At 37.7% G+C, this 22,268-nt stretch overlaps 1 protein-coding gene across 1 annotated transcript in view; it reads right to left on the bottom strand.

The window, feature by feature from the left end:
* ano10a (anoctamin 10a) overlaps positions 1-22,268 on the bottom strand; it is a 261,873-nt gene that overhangs the window by 224,376 nt on the left and 15,229 nt on the right. The window contains exons 6-8 of the mRNA XM_039736378.1: positions 17,995-18,564; positions 12,538-12,593; positions 2,990-3,064 (exon numbers count right to left, since the gene is read on the bottom strand). Coding sequence (XP_039592312.1) covers positions 2,990-3,064; positions 12,538-12,593; positions 17,995-18,564 — 701 coding nt within the window. The remainder of the gene's footprint in view (positions 1-2,989; positions 3,065-12,537; positions 12,594-17,994; positions 18,565-22,268) is intronic.

Here is a 22,268-nt window from a genome sequence, read left to right as displayed (position 1 = left end):
GATAGCAATGCCTTAGACATAATACTGGTCATTGCATGACTAACCACTGTACATAATAAGGAATCGGATAGGTTATAATCTGAACACAGACACTCTGATGGCTTTTTTTCATTATTTCAGTTATACTCAAGAGTATTTAGGTTAGAGCTACTGTAGTCTATGAGGTTGGGAGCATGCGCTGATGGTGCATTGCCGCACCCACCACACGACAAACCACCAACTTATTAATAGTATGTGCTTCCAAGTGTATAAGTCATGCAAGGAGATTTTATCCATCCATCCATCCATTATCCAACCCGCTATATCCTAACTACAGGGTCACGGGGGTCTGCTGAAGCCAATCCCATTAAATATCACTTACTTGTTTAAGTCACCACAGTTTGGTTTCCTTATTTTTTTTAATTTTCACAATTTGCTGAACTCAATACGTTATCAGCTTTGACACTATAGTAATAGACCTGGTTTTAATATTTCATATCTGGGACGAAAATTTTTAAATGCCTTTCAGACAGCCTTGGTGTCCCAATCCCTCCTGACCCATTAAAAGGTGTGGGTGTTTGGTGGGCTCATAGAGAAGCTTAAAGTGGAGAAGGACAAACAAACTGTAATGGCCTTTACTACACTATTGGCATTTTGACTTATTTTGCTCAACTGGAAGAATCCTAACTCACCTCTTTTAAGTCAGTGGGTAACTGAAAAAATCAAATTCTCACTTAGAGGATCTGTGCAGAACCTTTACAAAACCTGACAGGATCTAATCAATAACATTTTAGAATACGCTTTTAAAGCACTGAGGAAGCAGATTCTCTCCCCTTTTCTTTTTTCTTCTCCATTTATCTTTATTCACTTCTTAATTCATCTATTTACTTATTTTACCAGCTTTCAGTTTTACTCTGCTGGCCATGCTCTTTCTCAGGGGTGGGGGTTGATTTGTTTTTTTTCGATCCTACGTTTGTAAAAAATTGATCTATTTGTATGGAATGTTGTGTGATTTCAATAAAATTAATGAAAAAAAGTAATATTTCACATCTGCACAGGACACTAATATACAGATGTCTGTTCAGCCAGGCCATCTTGTTCAGGCCATCTGTATTCTCCATCCCAAAAAAAGTAGAAATATAATGTTTTAAACCAGGGGTCCTCAATCACAGTCCTGGAGGACCGCGGTGGCTGCAGGTTTTTGTTCAAACTTGGTTGCTTAATTAGAAAGAAATTCTTGCCAATAATTTAAATTCATGACTTGTTAGTGTTTTAACTCTCCTATGTCAGGTCATTCTCATATCCTAGATTTTCTTCCCCTTTCTAAGGATATCATCCAAATGATTTGAAGGCTAAAATGAATGAGTGATTCTCAGTCCTTCACTTTTTTCTCTTCACTTCCATTCTAAGTATTTAATTAAACCAAATAGTGCACGATAAATACACAGGTGTAAATGGTAACAGGCTAAGTGGGGAAATGCTTTTGTCATTTGCATGTTATTGCTAATTAGGAGCAATTAAAAATCAAGAATACAGCTGTTTAAGACTAAAATAAGAAATAAGGGTTCAAAATCTTAATGAACAAGACAACTAAAGTGAAGCAGAAGTGTTACTTGAGCAATAAGTGCTTCTTATTAAGCAAATGGGTTGGAGCAAAAACCCTGCAGCCACTGTGGCCCTCCATGACCGTGATTAAGGACCCCTGTTTTAAACGCATTATACATAACTTTTACTGCACTCTGATTTTATAAGATGCACTAAGGTCGATGAAAAGCAGGACATTGATCTCTCATGAAGACTGTTGAGCTTTCCAATCTCCATCTGTAGACTCTATACAGCCCCAGCGAAGTGATGCACCAACCAATGCGCTGGCAGGCTCAAAACCCATTTCACAGCACCCACGAGCACAGCCTGTGTTACACAGTTCAGCAACCAATGCAGCAGTTGACTGTCTGACACAGCAGCTAAACCTGTGATAGATAAGCAGAACTCACAACAAACACAAAAACAGACAAAGCTAAGCTTTCATGTAAAGGATCCATCCATCCATCCATCCATTTTCTAACCCGCTGAATCCGAATACAGGGACACGGGGGTCTGCTGGAGCCAATCCCAGCCAACACAGGGCACAAGGCAGGAACCAATCCTGGGCAGGGTGCCAACCCACCGCAGCATGTAAAGGATGTTTGAGTTTAATCTCTGACTGTTGGTAATTCGTAAGCACTTACATACACTACAGAAATATCAGAAAGACAAATGTCAGTCATATCAGTCAGTCATCGCCCAACCCTTTATATCCTAATACAGAGTCACGGGGGTCTGCTGGAGCCAATCCCAGCCAGCACGGGGCACAAAGCAGGAACAAATCCCGGGCAGGGCGCCAGCCCACTGTAGGACACACACACACACACGCACACACACTAGGGACAATTTAGGATCGCCAATGCACCTAACCTGTATGTCTTTGGACTGTGGGAGAAAACTGGAGCACGTGGAGGAAACCCACATAGGCATGGGGAGAACATGCAAACTCCATGCAGGGAGGACCCGGGAAGCGAAGCCACATCTCCTAACTGTGAGGCAAAGAAAATCTGCACACAGTAATTTTGATATGAGTTAGTCTACAGTAGAATTTATCAAGAAATATATTCTAGGATTATAAACGCAACATTTTTACACATATACCGTATATCTTAAACAATGCCCTATAATACTTTAGTTTACACAGCTGCTTTAAAGAAGTGAACCTGGTATTTTGTGCAAATATGTACGGCCCTGGTATCATTTTATTATAAGTCCTCACCAATGTTGACAGCTTTGTTTATTGTTATGGAAATGCACGCTGCTATCAAAATAAAATTGTACTTGAATTTTTAAATAAAATAATCTACATTTGTAGACATAATCACAAAACCTGATATTAAAGATAGCCACTGAATTATCCCACACTGTTAAACTGTATTGCAATACTTTCAGAACTGTAAAAATAATAGTAAAGAATATTACTTACTTGTCTTAAAAGGTGCATGTTTTGCAGAACGAAGGCTATGTAGAACAGAGATGCAAAGCAGTTTAGAAAGTTGAACTGAAAGAAATACAAATATACAAAGATACATGATGCAAGATTTCAACTCACCTATTCATTTTACAGACGGTTAGCCCTAGTGGCTGACGTAGACAATATAAAATATATGGTTTAGAAACATTTCTTCCTAGGTCATTGCTGAAATGCCACACTTCACCTGGCAATGCTTTAAACTTCAACAATAGGGGCCTCCAAATGTTTTACATATAGCATTTTAATAAACAAGATATAATGTTGAAAAAAATAAACATGTTCCAGAATATCAATACTATAATTAAACTCTATGTAATTTACCTACATTTATTAAATCTCACTGAATAAGTAACACAGCTTGTACAGCGAGGAACTGCAGCATGTCAAACACACACTAGCTTGTTAGGTAGGTGCTCTTTAATCCAAAGATGTCCAGCTGGAGCAAAGCCTGATCAGATCTCCTCTAAAAAGACCTCCCTTCAAAGTGCAGAACAGGAAAAATAAAGCTTACACTTTATCAGTTTTCTGTACATTTTCCCAGTCACCAGAAGCAACATGGGGATGTGTAAGTCATGTTTCGGCACTGACAGACATTATGCATTAGACCACTCCAGTATGTCCCAACTTCATGCAAGGTGTCATCAGACAGGCAGGACAGGTGACAGTTCAAGATTAGTGAGCTGGTCCATCTGAAAGTTTGTTTCAAATCTGTCTCTCGTACTGCTTGAAAATAGCGATGAGCAAACCGCACTGAATTTGTTTTGTCTCGAGTTCTGCAAAATTACATAAATGTTTGTGTACTTCGCCAAAGTCCACAAAATGCATTGAAATCAATGGGGAAGGAGGAACTGAACTAGTTTTAAGTGGATTATAATGGCACAATGATCTTTTAAGTGTCCCTAAGTGTTAGAGAAAAGTCTTGCAACATTTCTATACCAATTATTGTGTCCAAATATGTGATCTAGGAAGTGAGGTGAGGTGACCCCATCTTATACGTGTGTGATTTTGGGCTACACAAAAAATAAATTGTATTGTATTGTATTATACGGCCGTTCAAAAATGCGACACTTACATTTTTTTTTTTTTTACATCTTCTTGCCTCCTCCAATCTCTTATTATACAATAAAATCAAGTCCTGACTTATCCGTGGGAGAACTTATCCGCGAGTATATACGGTAAATGGTATGATAGAGGGGTTTCCTTAGCCTGTCTTCTCCCCGATCATAACTCTAGAAAGCAGCTTTGGGGCATCCTGGATTGCAACATCTAGGAGTTATAACCTTCTGCTGTCCAGCTGGAACCAGCTTCATCATGCTCTTCTGCATGAATACTGTGTTTCACCGAAAATAAGACCCGGTCTTATATTCATTTTTACTCCAAAATATGCAGCAGAGCTTATTTTCATGGGATATCTTGTATTTATTCCTGCACAACAATATACAATTATCCAAATACAGTAATCCCTCGTTATATCGCGCTTCGACTTTCACGGCTTCACTCTATCGCGGATTTTAAATGTAAGCATATCTAAATATATATCACGGATTTTTCGCTGGTTCGCGGATTTCTGCAGACAATGGGTCTTTTAATTTAAAGTTCATGCTTCCTCAGTTTGTTTGCCCAGTTGATTTCATACAAGGGACGCTATTGGCAGATGGCTTAGAAGCTACCCAATCAGAGCATGTATTACATATTAACTAAAACTCCTCAGTGATATAAGATATGCTTCCCGCGTGGTGCTTCATTGTTTGTGTTTCTCGGTCTCTCAATCTCTCCGACATTGTCTGCGCCTGACAGAGGGGGTGTGAGCAGAAGGGCTGTTTGCACAGAGGCTGTTTGCATAGAAGATACGGGCTCTCCTCAAAAAATGCCACTTTATCGCGGTGCTTCGGCATACTTAAAAGCACGTATTGATTTTTTGATTGTTTGCTTTTATCTCGCTCTCTCTCTCTGACATTCTCTGCTCCTGACGAACACTCCTTTGAAGAGGAAGATATGTTTGCATTCTTTTAATTGTGAGAAAGAACTGTCATCTCTGTCTTGTCATGGAGCACAGTTTAAACTTTTGACTAAAGGGTGTTATTTCATGTCTAGAGGGCTCTAATAATGTTAACAGTGTGGGAGAGTTTATAAGGTCTTAAAATATATAAAAATAACCATACAAACATATGGTTTCTACTTCGCGGATTTTCATCTATCGCGAGGGGTTCTGGAACGCAACCCCCGCGGTCGAGGAGGGATTACTGTACAGTCATGTCAACTTCTTCTGGAATATCGTCATAACTCTCCACATTCACACCTTGAATTCCAGCCTGAATATCTTGCTACTCCAGCCACTTTTTGGATCCTCCAGGTTCGATGTGCCTGCTGCGATGTTTGATAAATGGTTCAATGTGGTGAAGCAAAATACCGACATACAAATGCATCTGTGGTGCTTTTATAGTCAAGCATTGCATATTCCCAATCGCAATGGCACCATACATTTTAAAAGTCTCACCTACTTCTATGCCATCTTTTTTTTTTTACCTTCACAATAGCATCAGAATGCACAGCGATGTATTTGATGCACAGAGAATAAAATTAAGGACATGGTGAAATTGTCTGTTTTGTGATTAAAGTAGAAATTTCGGCTTTAACCTTGAAATGTCTACTTTAACCTCGTAGTTTATGTTATCATTAAAGCAGACCGTCATAAACGTCATCTTAAAACCGACCCAGTTGTTAAACACCATGTGCTTCTGGGGCTTCCTCCTGACCTTGAAGCAGCAATCACCACACAGAACACGTGACATTTCTGATATTCCAGCTCTCTGTCCATTTAGAATCCTTAAATTTATACTTGATATCACTTTCATGACGAAATGCATTACAATATGTATGTTACATTTTACAGATAAATCGTTAACTTTGTTTAAATAATGAATACTGTTAATAGTTACACATGTGGGGGTGACACGGTGGCAGAGCGGTATTGCTGCTCTCTCGCAGTAAGTCATGTCCTTTTTCCATCCAAAGACATAAAGGTTTGGGGCTTTGGTGACACTAAAATGACGCCAGTGTGTGTGTGTGCTTGTGTTTAACTTGCGATGAGCTGATGCCCTGTCCAGGGATTGTTTCTGCATCGCACCCAATGCTTTCTCGGCTAGGCGCATCCCCGAATTGATGTAATCATTAAGCATCCTTTTCAGAGATATTGCGGCAAGGTGTCCTCAGAATTTAATGGACGTTTCGGGCACACGTGTCACATCGCGTGAAGTATAAGCATGGTCTTAGGCGCCTTGCTTTTCGGCTGACGATCTTGACTAGGGCTTATTTTTGAGGTAGAGCTTATATTACATAGCACCCTGAAAATCATGCTAGTGCTTATTTTCGGAGTAGGACTTATTTTCGGGGAAACATGGAAAGATAAAATTGCATTGCCACAGATTAACCAGTGGTGTCAAGCTATAGTGGATGTAACAGGTGGTCAACGCGGAAGGCTGAAAAATGGCAAGATGACTTTTGTTTTTTCTTTTGTGATCAATTTTTATATTGAGCCAAATACAGAATAACAAAAGAGAATGCAGGAGGGAAGACAGCCATAAAGGTAAAACAACACAAACCACCACAACCCAACCCTTTCCCACCCTGAGCCAAGGACTAGATATTACAGGATAATCAGTTTCCAGAAGAAAAACAAATGCAGGAAAAGACACAGCATGTCAGTTTAAAAAAAAAAACAAACACATACAGTTCTCTTCTCAAGTCATATAAACAGGAGTCACAAAAACTAATTGATTTTTTGGGTGTGCTGTGGATTCCCTTTTATGCAGATGCCCCAAAAATGCTGGGAACCACAATAGTATGAACTTCGCCTAAGTAATCAACTGGTAAGTTCAGAAAAGAAGAAAGTGCAATACGGTATGGTACCGCGGGTCCACAGCTCAAATTGAAAAGGCCAGCTTTTTTTTTTTTTAACTGATAATTGGTGCACTCGTGGCTTAAAGAGGGCGTGTGGTAGTGCAGCCTGAGTGGTTCCCGGGCATTTTGTGATTGCGGGTGGTCCTCGTTTAAGTGCACAGGTGAGAAGTCGTCCGCATCCGTAATTGATGCCGGGAGCTGCTAATGGCCACACCAGATCCACATCCCCTTTATATGTAATAAGAGTGCGAGTGTGGAAGAGGGAGAGAAAAAGGAAAGAAAGAAAAAAGAGACGGAGGTTAAGGAAGAAGGCAGCTGGAGGCGAAGCAGCCAGTGTGTGCGAGAGAGAAAGAAAGCGAGACAGCAAGTGCAGGCGAGCCCTAGCGGGGTGTTTGGCCGACACCCGGGGGCCGACAGTAGTGGTCGCTCCTGCTGAGCGTTTGTATGGAGCATATGATTTTTAACCTCTACGTTTTTCAATAGCTTTTAATGGATTATTTATTTAATGACTTATTTGAAGCACTGCACTATATGGACACTATTTTTGGTTTGTTTGATTTTAATAAAAGCACTTTTGCACTTTTATCACCATCCCCTTGCTTCGTTGCATCTCACTGTCCAGTTCATCGGTGACATTACAGACAGTGTTGGGTTTGAGAGCTCCCCAGAAGGTAGATGAGAGCGTGGGGCTGAACCTGCATCGTCACATTTACGGGGTTTAGCAAACAACACACAGAGACAATAACTAACAACCTCCTAGCTCTCCCTGCCAGTGACAAAATCAGCCTAGACTGTCATTACCCAATTGTAAACCCTTAATCTGTATGTTACATCTCAGAAAACAGGAACACCACACTTTCCACAGTGAACAAAAGAAAAGCCACAACAAAATATTGTTTGCTTTCACTAAGGTGGACACAGCTGCCGGCAAATGTGCTAACAAAGGAGAGGTTCGAGGTCACGACTTTCCATGAATTAATGTTAAGACATGATTAGTGAAAAGGCAGAAGGCAGTGTGAAACAACATAAAAAAAAAAACATGTACAGTATATTAAGCTGGCACAGAAAATGGTGATCTAGGAAAAAATCAAACTCAGTGGCCCACTCAGCTCAGGCACCCATCCAAAATTAGTCCCACATCTCCTGTCTATACTCTCTAGGACTAACAGACACACCACCAACAGTAGTGGACCCATCATAGTTCATGAAATATTAAGTAAAATACAATTTTTCTCTATAACTAAGCAGGAACAATAAGAAATCCATCCATTATCCAACCCGCTATATCCTAACTACAGGGTCACGGGGTCTGCTGGAGCCAATCCCAGCCAACACAGGGTGCAAGGCAGGGCACCAGCCCACCACAGGACACACACACACACACACCAGAGACAATTTAGGATCGCCAATGCACCTAACCTGCATGTCTTTGGACTGTGGGAGGAAACCAGTGCAGACACGGAGAGAACATGCAAACTCCACGCAGGGAGGACCCGGGAAGCGAATTCGGGTCTCCTAACTGCGAGGCAGCAGCGCTACCACTGCGCCACCGTGCCGCCGTACAATAAGAAATCCTTACAGAAATACAGGAGATGCAGAAATTAAGCAAATAAAAACTGGAGGAAAAAGATTAGATAAAGAGAACTGCTGTAAAGGATCACAGTTGCTATTGTTTCCTGATGCTTCAGTTGGAGTGCTGCTTTGTTTTAATGTATTTATTATTTCAGAAATGAATGTTGAAATTTCAGAGCATCAATTTTCCTTTTCTTCAGTTCAACAGTGTTTCTTTTTTTCATCCGTATATATATTCAAGCATTGATTACAAAATCAAAATGTAACTAAACTGACGTTAATTGTATTCTACAGCATATGCATACATCACTGAGTGTACAGACTCCACTGGGCGTGAGCAGAATTTGAATAACAATGGAATAAGGGGATGGTCTGTGGTTTATTAACAGGAAAGGGTCAATAGCAGGAAGTTTAGGGGTGAAACCAAAATCATAATCCAAAGAAGATAGTGAATGAATCGAAAAGTAAATAAATGTAGGGTAGCCAAGCCAAAACCTGAGATAAAAATTATAGTCCATTAACAAATGAAATTGTTGTCAAAAATCAGATCAAAACACATGAATGAGATTTGCTACGTCTTTTCCTTTAATTCAAAATCTTGTACAACCAAGACGTTCATAAAGCTGACCTTTATACCTTGAACCCGATGATGTCACGTGATGCACACTTTTGGTTGACCTTTACCTAGCAATAACATAGCTGTCAACCTAAAGGTCCCAAAACGGTGGTGCCCATTAGGATAAACAATATGGTGCTGCAGGAGAAGACATTTAATTTTTAAACATCTTTAAAAATGTCTTCAAGTGAGAAATACCCTTGATTCCTTGGCCTCAAAAACCCTTGAGATAATGTTTTAAAATATTTTTAGAGATGCAAAAACTGTTGCAAAAATTAAAAACAAAAGCCAGATCATGACATTGAGATACTGTTATTGGTTACAGAGCCAAAATGTAACTTAATGTATGTATTCTACATATGCATACATTATTGCCAAAGCAGTATCTGTGAGTTATAATATTAGAACAGTAGTTTTGATCAATTACAGGAATGAACACCAGTAAAGGCGAAACATTAAGAGAAGGAGTAGCCATTCTTGATTTCAACCTGTCACTATTGATTTCTCTAATCTAGTACAAGGGTGGGCAAAGTCATTCCTTTAGGGCCGTAGTGGCTGCAGGTTTTTGTTAAAACCCAATTGCTTAATAAGAAGCCCTTATTGCTCAAGTGACACTTTGCTTCATTTTTATTGTGTCACTCGTTAGGATTTTAAACCTTGATTGCTTATTTTAGGCGTAAACAGCTGTATTCTCAATTTTCTCGATTCTCTTACTAGCAATAAAATTCAAATGACAAAATAAACCAGCACTCCTCAATTTAGCTTGTTTTCATTTACACCTGTGTGTACTTATCATGCACTATTTGGTTTAAATTAATAACTAATAATTAAGCAACTGGGTTGGAACAAAAACCTGTAACCACTGCGGCCCTCCAGGACTGACTTTGCCCATCCCTGCTCTAGTATAATGCATTTTCACAAATCATTTATCAACCCACGCTTGACTATTACTTGGCTTAACCAAAGCATATTTTGAGGAATAATATGCTGTTAGTGTGCACGTGCATGAAGCTGATGCATCGGCTAGCTATAATCTCTGCTGATTTCTCTTGTGGTCATTGTTATATTTGCCAAGAAAACAAAAGGCAAAGTTTGGGGCAATGGAGGTGAGCGGGAGAAAATATTCAAATATATCAGTAAAAACGTCATTCACGAGAATCCATCTGATATTTTCTCAAATCTAACCAGTGAACCAAAAACCGAAGTCGAAGCTAAAAAATGTTTTTCAAATACTAATAATGAACACTAACATCAACCACTCAGAGATTTCTTTAGATATATCTGTAAAGTCGGGTGACCAGTAAGTGCACGGTGCCAGTCTTTTATCCTGTTGCAGTGTTGATGTCAGCACCACGCACTTCCAAGTGTCACTGCATAGCAATGCTTGCAAGTAATGCTCAAAATGATAATGTGCCAAAAAATAAAGATGGGGTTTGAAAAAGACAAAAAATACTGAATAATAACTCCTATTAAAATAATAATTTAATATATTAGAACAGTACTTCCCAAACTCGGTCCTGGGGACCCACTGTGGCTGCAGGTTTTTATTCCAACCAACTTCTGTTTTTAATTGGACTTCTGGGCTAATTAAGTGAAGTGTTATTTCCCAAGTTCTGTGTTTTGGGAACATTATAGAAATTAGAACTAAGTTTGCTAAAAAAATAAAAAATTACCGTATATAATCACATATCAATTTCTTTAGCTACTTCAACGATGTTTCATTTAAAACCAGCTATTTTCTTCTGATTGAACCCTACTTCGTAGATAAGGGATGCTCTTATGATAAAGGTGTATGAGGGTGTGAGATACAAAAAGCACAAAACAGTGCAAACATCGCTTTGGAATAGTTTGGGTATTACCATGTGGTCACGTAGGCACAATAGAGACAGAGAGGTTAGGAGCACACGCTGATGCAGCGCATTGCCGCACCCACATAGAAATAAAAGGCCGTGTGCTCAGTGGTTCCTCTCTCATGTGGGCGTTAGCATATCATAATCTCTTGGACCAATAGCGTGAGTTTTCCGCATTCGACTTATACAACCGACATTATAAAATACCGGAAATTATACGGTAAAATCAAGTCACAACTTATCTGCGAGTATATATGATATATTAAAATGTACCAAGCAGTTATATGGGAAAAATGTATTTTTTCTTTTTAACAATATTTTCATCTTGATTTTCATTCTACTTTCTAGGTGTTCTAATTGTTTAATTAATCCATTATTTACTGATTAGTGGAGCTGACGCTAAAGCAGTTGCAGCCTTTGATTATTCCGTGTTATTTGCTAGCGTGTCTGCTCTACTCATTTTTAATTGTCATTAATAAGATACAACGAAGGGCAAAAACTGCACATAGAAATGGCAAAATATAATGAAATCAACAAAAGAGAGTTAAGCATTTAAATCTACTCTATATATATAAAATCCTAAGCCTAAAAGTGCAACGATTTTGTTCAACGATTTTATGTGATGCTTTTATGTAATGCTTTAAATTGGGCTTATTTTAAAACCTACATATATATGTTTGGTATCATTTTTTTCTGACTTTATCGTACTTTAATGTGATGTTGTTAGATTTTCAGATTCTTATTCCGTTTTTAAATTATAAACTAAAAAATATCAAGAACTTACGTCCCGCAAGATGAGACTTTGTGCCAAGAAGTTTAACCACACCAGGGGCCGGAAATAAAAGGCAAACTGTAGGACAGCTGTTGTACAGGCTTTTAAATGTTTGAGGTGCCGCACGAAATACAGATCATGCACCACGGCAGCAGAAGCAAGCCAGCAGCTGATCGAGCAAAGAGGAGGTAAAAAAAAACCTGCATTTGTATCCAATATATCACCGTTTAAGAGGGGGTTTTGGAGGAGCAACCGCATCTCCTTGGGGTGTGTTCAGCCCCATTCTTCACAATGCAAGTGGCAGAGACACGAAGTGGCTGGTGTGTAGCGCAGGCCGGGGGAGTTGGCAAGCGAACCGAGCAGGGGGGTGAACCCCCTAGTGTTTTATAAATGTAAAAATCATGCTGTTGTGCTTTTCTGAATGTATAAAGGAAGAGGAAAAAAACACCAGCTAATTAAATGAGATCAGTGCTATCAGGTGTTGTCACTGATTAGGAATCCAGTTGGAACAAAAACCTGCAGCCACAGTGGGTCCCCAGGACCGAGTTTGGGAAACACTGTATTAGAACATTCAATTCTATTTTCCTCCTGTCTTTCACTATCCAGGTAAACAAGGGTTTAATATGGTGACCATTCACTGCCTTAGACAGAGCAATACTTTCAGTCTATGCTTAATCCTAACACATAGGAATCAGGGACTTGATACGCCTCACGCCCACTTCTGACATTTATGAACCCAAGAAACATCCTGCTAGCGCAGAAATTAAATTCATTGTAGGTGACAACTTACCACTAAAACCTTCAAAATCAAATGGTTCTGGTATGATGATTCCAATCTATGGTTTTCTTCAGAAAAAAAGAAAAAGTAAATAACAAAACATTAGTTAAAAAGTTGATGATGTTTAATCTAGCTTTACAATATAACATTGCAGGCATAGTGTGATACAGTATATATAAACAGCTATTAAAAACAACATGTATGATAGTATTAATAACTTTAAAGCCATTACATAAGACCTACATTTCAAAACACTTTGAAAGATATTTTAATTGTGATTACAAGAGAAAATAAGACAGCAGAAAACCAAAAATAATTTTTTACTAGTTGCTACACACTGCAATGAACAAATGAATGACGTGGTACTCCACAACCAACCAACAATTTATTTTATGTAGTAGCTTTATACAGAGAATATTACCCAAGGTGCTAAATTTGTTGTATAATTCCAGGACTGTCTATTCCATCTGCATCTTAATAAATACAGTCATATGAAAAAGTTTGTGAACCCCTCTCAGCCTGCATAATAATTGACTCTCCTTTCAACATAAAAGATAACAGTGGTATGTCTTTCATTTCCTAGGAGTACTGGGGTGTTTTCTGAACAAAGATTTTTAGTGAAGCAGTAATTAGTTGTATGAAATTAAATCAAATGTGAAAAACTGGCTGTGCAAAAATGTTGTTCCCCTTGTCATTTTGCTGATTTGAATGCCTGTCACTGCTCAATGTTGATTACTTGGTTGGATGAGCTCGTTAAGCCTTGAACTTCATAGACAGGAGTGTCCAATCATGAGTGGTCAAAGGTATTTAAGGTGGTCAATCGCAAGTTGTGCTTCCTTCCCTTTGACTCTCCTCTGAAGAGTGACAGACAGCATGGGATCCTCAAAGCAACTCTCAAAAGATCTGAAAACAAAGATTGTTGAGTCTCCTGGTTTAGGGGAAGGCTACAAAAAGCCATCTCAGAGGTTTAAACTGTCAGCTTCAACTGTAAGGAATGGAATCAGGAAATGGAAGGCCACAGGCACAGTTGCTGTTAAACCAACCCAGCAGGTCTGGCAGGCCAAGAAAAATACAGGAGCGGCATATGAGCAGGATTGTGAGAATGGATACAGACAACCACAGATCACCTCCAAAGACCTGCAAGAACATCTCGCTGCAGATGGTGTATCTGTACATCGTTCTACAATTCACTGCAATTTGCACAAAGAACATCTGTATGGCAAGGTGATGAGAAAGAAGCCCTTTCTGCACTCACGCCACAAACAAAGTCGCTTGTTGTAAGCAAATGCTCATTTAGACCAGCCAGATTAATTTGGGAACAAAGTGCTTTGGACTGATGAGACAAAAATTGAGTTATTTGGTCAGAACAAAAAGCGCTTTGCATGGCAGAAGAAGAACACCACATTCCAAGAAAAACACCTGCTACCTCCTGTCAAATTTGGTGGTGGTTCCATCATGCTGTGGGGCTGTGTGGCTAGTTCAGGGACTGGGGCCCTTGTTAAAGTCGAGGGTCAGATGAATTCAACTCAATATCAACAAATTCTTCAGGATAATGTTCAAGCATCAGTCACAAAGTTGAAGTCACGCAGACAATGACCCAAAACACAGTTTTAAATCTACAAAGGCATTCATGCAGAGGGAGAAGAACAATGTTCTGGAATGACCGCCACAGTCCCCTGACTTGAATTTCATCGAAAATCTATGGGATGATTTGAAGCAGGCTGTCCATGCCCGGCAGCAATCAAATGTAACTGAACTGGAGAGATTTTGTATGGAAGAATCATCAAAAATACCTCCATCCAGAATCCAGACACTCATCAGAGGCTATAGGAGGCATCTATAGGCTGTTATACAGTATTTACAAAAGGAGGCTCAACTAAGTATTGATGTCATATCTCTGTTGGGTGCCCAAATTTATGAACCTGTCTAATTTTGTTATGATGCATATTTTCTGTTAATCCAATAAACTTAATGTCACTGCTGAAATCCTACTGCTTCCATAAGGCATGTCAGATATTAAAAGGAAGTTGCTACTTTGAAAGCTCAGCCAATGAGAAACAAAAATCCAAAGAATTAAGAGGGGTTCCCAAACTTTTTCATACGACTGTATGATCTACAAACACCCTAAAAGAGGGTAGTGAAAAACACACACTGTATGAATTAGTAATCAAGCAATTGTTTATGCCTTGCTAGCTTTCAATTATCGAGAGTACTCATGGTCTTGAACTTTAGTTCTTTCCTAACTCCCAATACAGTTGTTCACTCTCATTTGTGTACTGGTCTCTATCAGTCCCAAACAAATCTTTACTGGTCTGTGAGTTTATTGTTTCCTACCACTGCTTGTCAAGTGTAAGACCAAACATGCAAGAAGTACCCTCAGGCTGTAAAGATAGTGAAGTGCAGGATTTCTCAGGAGAGCTTGGTTGGGGGTGACACATTCAGCAGTATGACTGTGCTTAAAAGAATTCTCTACACAAAAATGATGTTTTGTATATGTTAATTACCCCATGCAGTTTGTAGTGACAGCCAAACAAAATTTTAATTTCATGTTTTCATGCAGAAAAGAGTGAAAAAAAGTTATTACAGACTAAAAGTAAAATGCTGGCCAATGCCGTACATACTGTATATCCACGGAAAAAAGAAAAAAACTCACATTACTCATGTTGTATAATCCACGTCAGTTATCTAGTTGCATGCCAAAAACATGTAAAATGCATGCTTTTGTGCTAAAAGATTCTTAAATACTTACTTCCAGAATAATCCAGCGCACATCATAACCATGAAACTAAAGCCTCAGGGGGCTGGCTTTTTGAAATGATGACCTACAACCGCCAGCCCATTGGTCAACTGCCCTGACCTCAATTCAAAAGGTGACTCCTAAAAGGCTTTTGTATTTTTGATGTGCACCAGTTATTCCAGAAGTAATTATTGAACAGTATTTTATTTAAAAAAAAAAAAAAAACATTTTGTACATTCGACTGGATAACTGAAATGTGAATTTTGCAACATGAGTAACATGATATGTTCTCTCGTTTTTCTTCCAAACTGACATTTTTCAGATTAGACATTGTGCAGCATTGGTGTCTATTGCCTTCTACTATTTCATAAACGGTTTTCTCTCCATTCTACATGAACTCATGAGATTAAAGTTTTTTTCTTGGCAACCACTACAAATGACATTGGGTAAGAAGCACAAAAAAAATACTATTTTTGGGTGGAGTATTCCTTTAACACAGCCCTAGCGTCAAAACTGCCAGCAGGAAAGAAAATGGCGAATAGAATATGGTGCAAATAAATATATAAACTTACACAGCACCAACAGGATATTGTCATAATGTTTTAAAACACCACAAGAAAGGTGAATTACAGTTTTAAACACAACTATATTCTCATTAAACATTTTAATTGGTAATTATAATTTATTAACAGTGCCACATTAGAATTCATACAGTTCCATATTGGTTAATGATATTTGGTTTACATTTGTATTTAAAATATTAATTATAGTTCATCTACAGTATATACACAGCAAAACCTCCAGTGCTAAATCTCTACATTTAAAAGGCAAAGCCCTCACTGACTCAGCACTAATTCTCCCACTTTCCATATTCATGCTCATTCTTTCCAGTGTACTTACAAAAGTTAGGTATGTTTCATGTCCTATTGCAGCTCCCAAGGGGAGGGGGGACAGATGTACCCCCTAAACTGTATATACAGATAGGGGAAACCCCTCCTCACTATTTTTGTGACTTCCAATATACGTAGCAAGCCCAAATTTCCCATGCTCATCCTTTACACTGTACTTACAAACGTTAAGTAGGTTACATTTCACGCCGTGCCCCTTAACAAACTTTTTAAAAATAATGTCTTCTTTTTGGCGGTTCTCACCATTATGCCGTAAGGAACTTTTGGAACTGACCTCTCCTTTTGGCGGTTTCATTCCTTATTTCCGTTAACAGACGATTTATTTCACGGCAGAGACGCACAAGGGCCACCCTCGGTCCCCCTTCCTTTTTCCGCACAGCCGCTGTCCACGCAACTACCACATGGTTGACTCCCTGCCTAAAAATGTGCATTTCTCATACACAACATTTACAATCATAAATTAAACTCTTCACAATCATCAAATTCATGCTTAATACTAAAATAAGTCTACGACAATTACATTGACAATCATGTTACGTTATTTGTAAAATGTTCCCTTTTCTTTTTCATAACTTCTTTAACATACTATTTCTCTGGTGCAAAGCACGGGTATTTTGCTAGTACCGTATATACTCGCATATAAGTCGGGTTTTGAAATTCAAAACATTTATCATAAAATCAGACCCCAACTTATACATCCATTCAAAAATACACTTAATTTTTTTTTTTTTTTTTTTTACATCTTCTTGCCTCCTTCAATCTCACACCAGTTTCTTAGACACATTGAATTTTGTTGCAGCAGCTCAGTTACCGATTTCTTTTGCTACTTCAACGACTTTTAATTTAAAATCAGCGTCATATTTTCTTCTGATCGAACACTCCTTCGTAGATAAGGGATGCTCTTACGATAAGGGTGTACGAGGGCGTGAGATGCAAAAAACACAAAACAGTGCAAATGTCACTTCGGAATAGTTTGGGTATTACTGTGTGGTCACATGGGCACAATACATAGGAAAAAAAAGGCTGTGTGCTCCGTGGTTACTCTCTCAGGGTGGGCATTACCATATCATAATCTCATGGACCAATAGCGGGAGTTTTCCGCATTCAACTTATACAGCCGACATTATAAAATGCTGGAAATTATGCGGTAAAATCAAGTCACACCTTATCCGTTGGAGAACTTTACCGTATACGGTAAACATTTAATGGTTATATATGAAAACCCAGTTTCTATTTCTACACTTTTCAGGGTTACTTTAACATGGTAAGAGTTCATTTAACACTGGCTATTTTGCTGTGTATTTCTTTTTCCTTAAAGACTTGTTCAATAGTGCTTAGAAAAAGAAAATGGAATATGCAAACAATGGGAAAATCCCATATCCCTGACTGGCATCAAAAATTGGAGAAACTGAAAGCCTTTAAATTGTTTTCTTTATAAATATATAAATTAGAATACCCTCTGAAACTGGCTATATATATTTAACACCTCAAAGCAATCCATATCCCTTTCAATGTAAATGTTTCACAGATGACCTACTTTTAATAGTAATTTTGCAGAAATGTTAAAAATATTGGCAAGCAAATCCTGTGAAATAAAAATACAAATGAGACCTGAATTATGTAAGGAAAACAAATGAGGAGGTGGAAACAGCATTTACATATCTACCTAATTTAGCAATGTCAGGTGCAGCTGTATGTCAAAGGGCACCAAACAAATGTGATTGTAAAACTATTTCTGTATCAGACATAAAATCACAAATATTCTTTATTAAAAAAAAATAACATTACACATTATCTGAATACTCCATATTCTATTTTACTCACCCCATCCAGTCAGGACTTCAGCTACAAGTCGATATATACGGTTCATGATCTCAATGACAATGGCATAGATGATGCTGGGCACAAACAGCAACAGACTGCTCCAGAAGGACTGGTGGCTATTGTTATATTCTAAAACCCATTCTTCCATGACAAAGTAGACCATCATTACACAGAGAGAAATATATAATGAAAAAATGACGAAGGGTACAGAGACCAAGTAAATCCGCAGATGTCGTTTTGTGCTGGAATAAACAGGTTCATCTCTTCCAGTTACTGGGTTTTTACCAAGTACCCCATGGAAGCCTGGTCTTGGTTCTTCAAACTCTTTCTTTCGAACAAGAGTTCCCCACTTGTATGCCAACGTAGCACAGTGACGTTTCCAGAATTCTAAAATCACCGTTGACCACAACAGGTTGATTGTAGCAAAAAGAACATACTTGTCATAATCCTCCCAAGCAAACAGATAATAAGGAACACCAATAAATGCCATAGGCAGTAAGGCAAATGTGAAGTACTCTAAGAATCCAAAATAAATAGAAATGGTTTCTCCAAAGTAGTGGCGAATTGCATCTGTAACAGGTGAAAAATAAAGAAAAGTGTGAATTGACAAACTGAAACCTAAAACATTCACTTAGAAAAAGAAACCAAAAGCTAACCTGTGGAAACCATGGATAAAATATTTATTTTACTAGTAAGTAAAGTGATTAAACTACCCTGAAGGTAAAGACTACAAAATAAAAACTAGTGACAAAAACTTGGGTCTTGGAACCGAGTATGGGTTTCAAAATACTAAAGCAATTTTTTTTAAATAGGGTTCATTCATCAAAATATTTTAAAATCAGACTGTAATGATTCTATGTGTTTTAAAAAATTTTTGAGCTCTCGTTTCAACTTAATGTTTTTCCTAGCTGTTCTCATTTTGGGTTTTCTGAAGTGCTGAGTCATATTTTCTACTCATTTTTGATTATTAGTATTATTTTCAGTGTGAAAGAACTGCAGGACAAGGGCTAGTAGATAGATAGATAGATAGATAGATAGATAGATAGATAGATAGATAGATAGATAGATAGATAGATAGATAGATAGATAGATAGATAGATAGATAGATAGATAGATAGATGAAAGGCACTATATTGTAGTAGGTAGATAGATAGATAGATAGATAGATAGATAGATAGATAGATAGATAGAATGAAAGGCACTATATGATAGATAGATAGATAGATAGATAGATAGATAGATAGATAGATAGATAGATAGATAGATAGATAGATAGATAGATAGATAGATAGATAGATAGATAGATAGATAGATAGATAGATAGATAGATGCTGCACATTAGTGGTGGTTGAATTGGCTTACTGCATATAGGACTTTGAGTACCTTGAAAACCACTATATAAATGTAATTAAATTATTATTATTATTATTATTATTATTTATAATCCTCTCATTTGTCCTATCTTGTCAATTCTGTTAACTATGATACACTAAAGGTCAGAGCTGTTGGCACACTCAGATGATTAAATGGTCATAAACATCACTCACAAACAAAAATAAAAATAAAAAACAAATAGTCACAAAACCAAAAATGATTGTTGTGAAGTGATAACTGTATGTCTGTGGCAACTAACTGCCCTTATTGTAAAGTATGCCCACTTTTTGTAACTCCCACCGCTGGCGTTTTACTTGTTTTGCTCTGGAGCACATCCTTGTATTTTACTGTAAAGCGGTGAATGATTATACAGTAATAAAGTGCTTTAGGTTCTATGATTCAGTACAATTTCAGATTTCCATTTATGTCATTGTCAAGCAATATACAAAATAAAATTGATCTACATTGTCAATACTTTACTGATAGTGAAAATAGCGTACAAATAGACATTATTTAAAAAGCAGAAATCAATATTCATGTTTTCATTGCTAAAACAATGCAAAGAAACAGGATCTAATCTAAAAAATGAACAACAAAATCCTTTATTGAACTGAAAGAAATGTACTGTGAGTTTTCACTACCCTTCTTTACCAGTATATACCCACTTTCTGTGACACTGTCCCTTACTGTTAGATTAAAACACTTTATATAAAATGTTACGTGCATTTCTGTCATTATTGTACAAACAGCAGGCAACAATTCCAATTACCCAAGGGCACAACAAATAGCAATGACTCACCAGCCAGAACACAAGGCCAAATCTGCCCCATGACTGGCACAGCCACAAAGAACTGCGGTAGATAATCTTTGTTCACAGAAATAAAATTAAAAATGAATGAAAATCTCAAAATGCAATCAAGTAAATGTCTTGGATTTGGAGTCCAAAAGTACATAAGTCCCAATAAGTTTCAAAATCACTTCCAAAAAATGCTGACTTTAGGGTGATATTACTGTCAAACCCCCACTAGTAATAAGGGCAAACACAGAGTCATTATAAATAAAAGGATTTATTATCACAAAAATGCTCGGTCTCACTAAGAAACTCAGTTTCCAGCAAGGCAATCCCTGGCAAACAATATTCCATAAACACAATTCAAAAGAGAAGTCAAAACCAGAGCAACAAATCTAAAAATCCGTAATCATAATAAGCACAACAAAACACAATTAATCTCACCACTCCCAGGTACATTCAAAATAAATCAGCAGGAAGTGTGGAAGACCCTCGGGATTTATAGGGCAGAGAGAATTTCCTGGTAGTTACTGTCAGGTGGTCAAGCCTTTTGGGGGCCCACCCACTAAATTTATGAAATGTAACACAGGAAGCTTTACATACATAAACAAAATCAAAAACAAAGCTTAATGCATATAATCAAAAAAGTAACATTAATATAATAAACATAAATCAAAGAATTAAAAATGATCAAAAAACCTGAATTTGACATGACAGTAAATAGATAAAGACAGATAAACATACGGTACATATAAACAATTTACATATCACATGCATCTTGGAGTGCAGCCATTGCCATGGAAACAACAGTAGAAACAAAGATGGTTTCTGCTCTTTATTGCCTTGAAAAAGTATTACCAGGTCTACTACTGTTGTGAAACTTTTCTTGCGATGATGTTGCATTAAACTACAAAGAAAGTGCCATTAACCAATCACTATATCAATGCTATCAACTACCGTATATACTCATGTATAAGTCGGGTCTCGAAACCCGAAAAATCGATCATAAAATCAGACCCCAACTTATACGCCCGTTCAAAAATGCGACACTTAAATTTTCATATTTTTACATCTTCTCATCTCCTTCATTCTCAAATTTTGTTGCAGCAGCGCAGTTGCCAATACACAACATTTACAATCATAAATTAAACTCTTTACAATCATCAAATTCATGCTTAATACTAAAATAAGTCTACGGCAATTACATTGACAATCATGTTACATTATTTGTAAAATGTTCCCTTTTCTTTTTCATAACTTCTTTAACATACTATGTCTCTGGTGCAAAGCACGGGTACTTTGCTAGTACTGTATATACTCGCATATAAGTCGGGTTTTGAAATTCAAAACATTTATCATAAAATCAGACCCCGACTTATACATCCATTCAAAAATACAACACTTAATTTTTTTTTTTTCTACATCTTCTTGCCTCCTTCAATCTCACACCAGTTTCTTAGACACATTGAATTTTGTTGCAGCAGCTCAGTTACCGATTTTTTTTGCTACTTCAACAACGTTTAATTTAAAACCAGCTTCATATTTTCTTGTGATCGAACTCTCCATTGTAGATAAGGGACGCTCTTACGATAAAGGTGTATGAGGGTATGAGATACAAAAAATACAAAAGAGTGCAAATGTCACTTCTGAATAATTTGGGTATTATCGTGTGGTCACATAGGCACAATACATAGAAAAAAAAAAAGTGTGCTCTCTGGTGGGCGTTACCATATCATAATCTCTTGGACCAATAGCATGAGTTTTTCACATTCGTATTGTACGGCCGACATTATAAAATGCCAGAAACTATACGGTAAAATCAAGTCACGACTTATCCACAAGTATATACGGTAATCAAACTACATCAAAGCACGGCGCTGACACTGGCACACCGGCCATTGCTGGCTTGGGAGACCCTGTCACCACTGCAAGTTGCTTCCCAAATATCTAGCTTGTATCAAGAAGGTTGCAGAAGAGTATATTTCATCACTTGATTGGCTAAAAAAATGTCAGTAAGTTAAAAAGGATTTTTTGCCCTTTCCTTTCCTTTCGAGGAGCCAACTTCTCTCTATCTCTGCTGCCCTTAGAAGTTTCATTTGTAATACAGAAT

Source organism: Polypterus senegalus, chromosome 15 (assembly GCF_016835505.1).
Source record: "Polypterus senegalus isolate Bchr_013 chromosome 15, ASM1683550v1, whole genome shotgun sequence".
NCBI classification, from domain to species: Eukaryota; Metazoa; Chordata; class Cladistia; order Polypteriformes; family Polypteridae; genus Polypterus; species Polypterus senegalus.
This window is presented reverse-complemented; position numbering and strand designations above follow the sequence as displayed.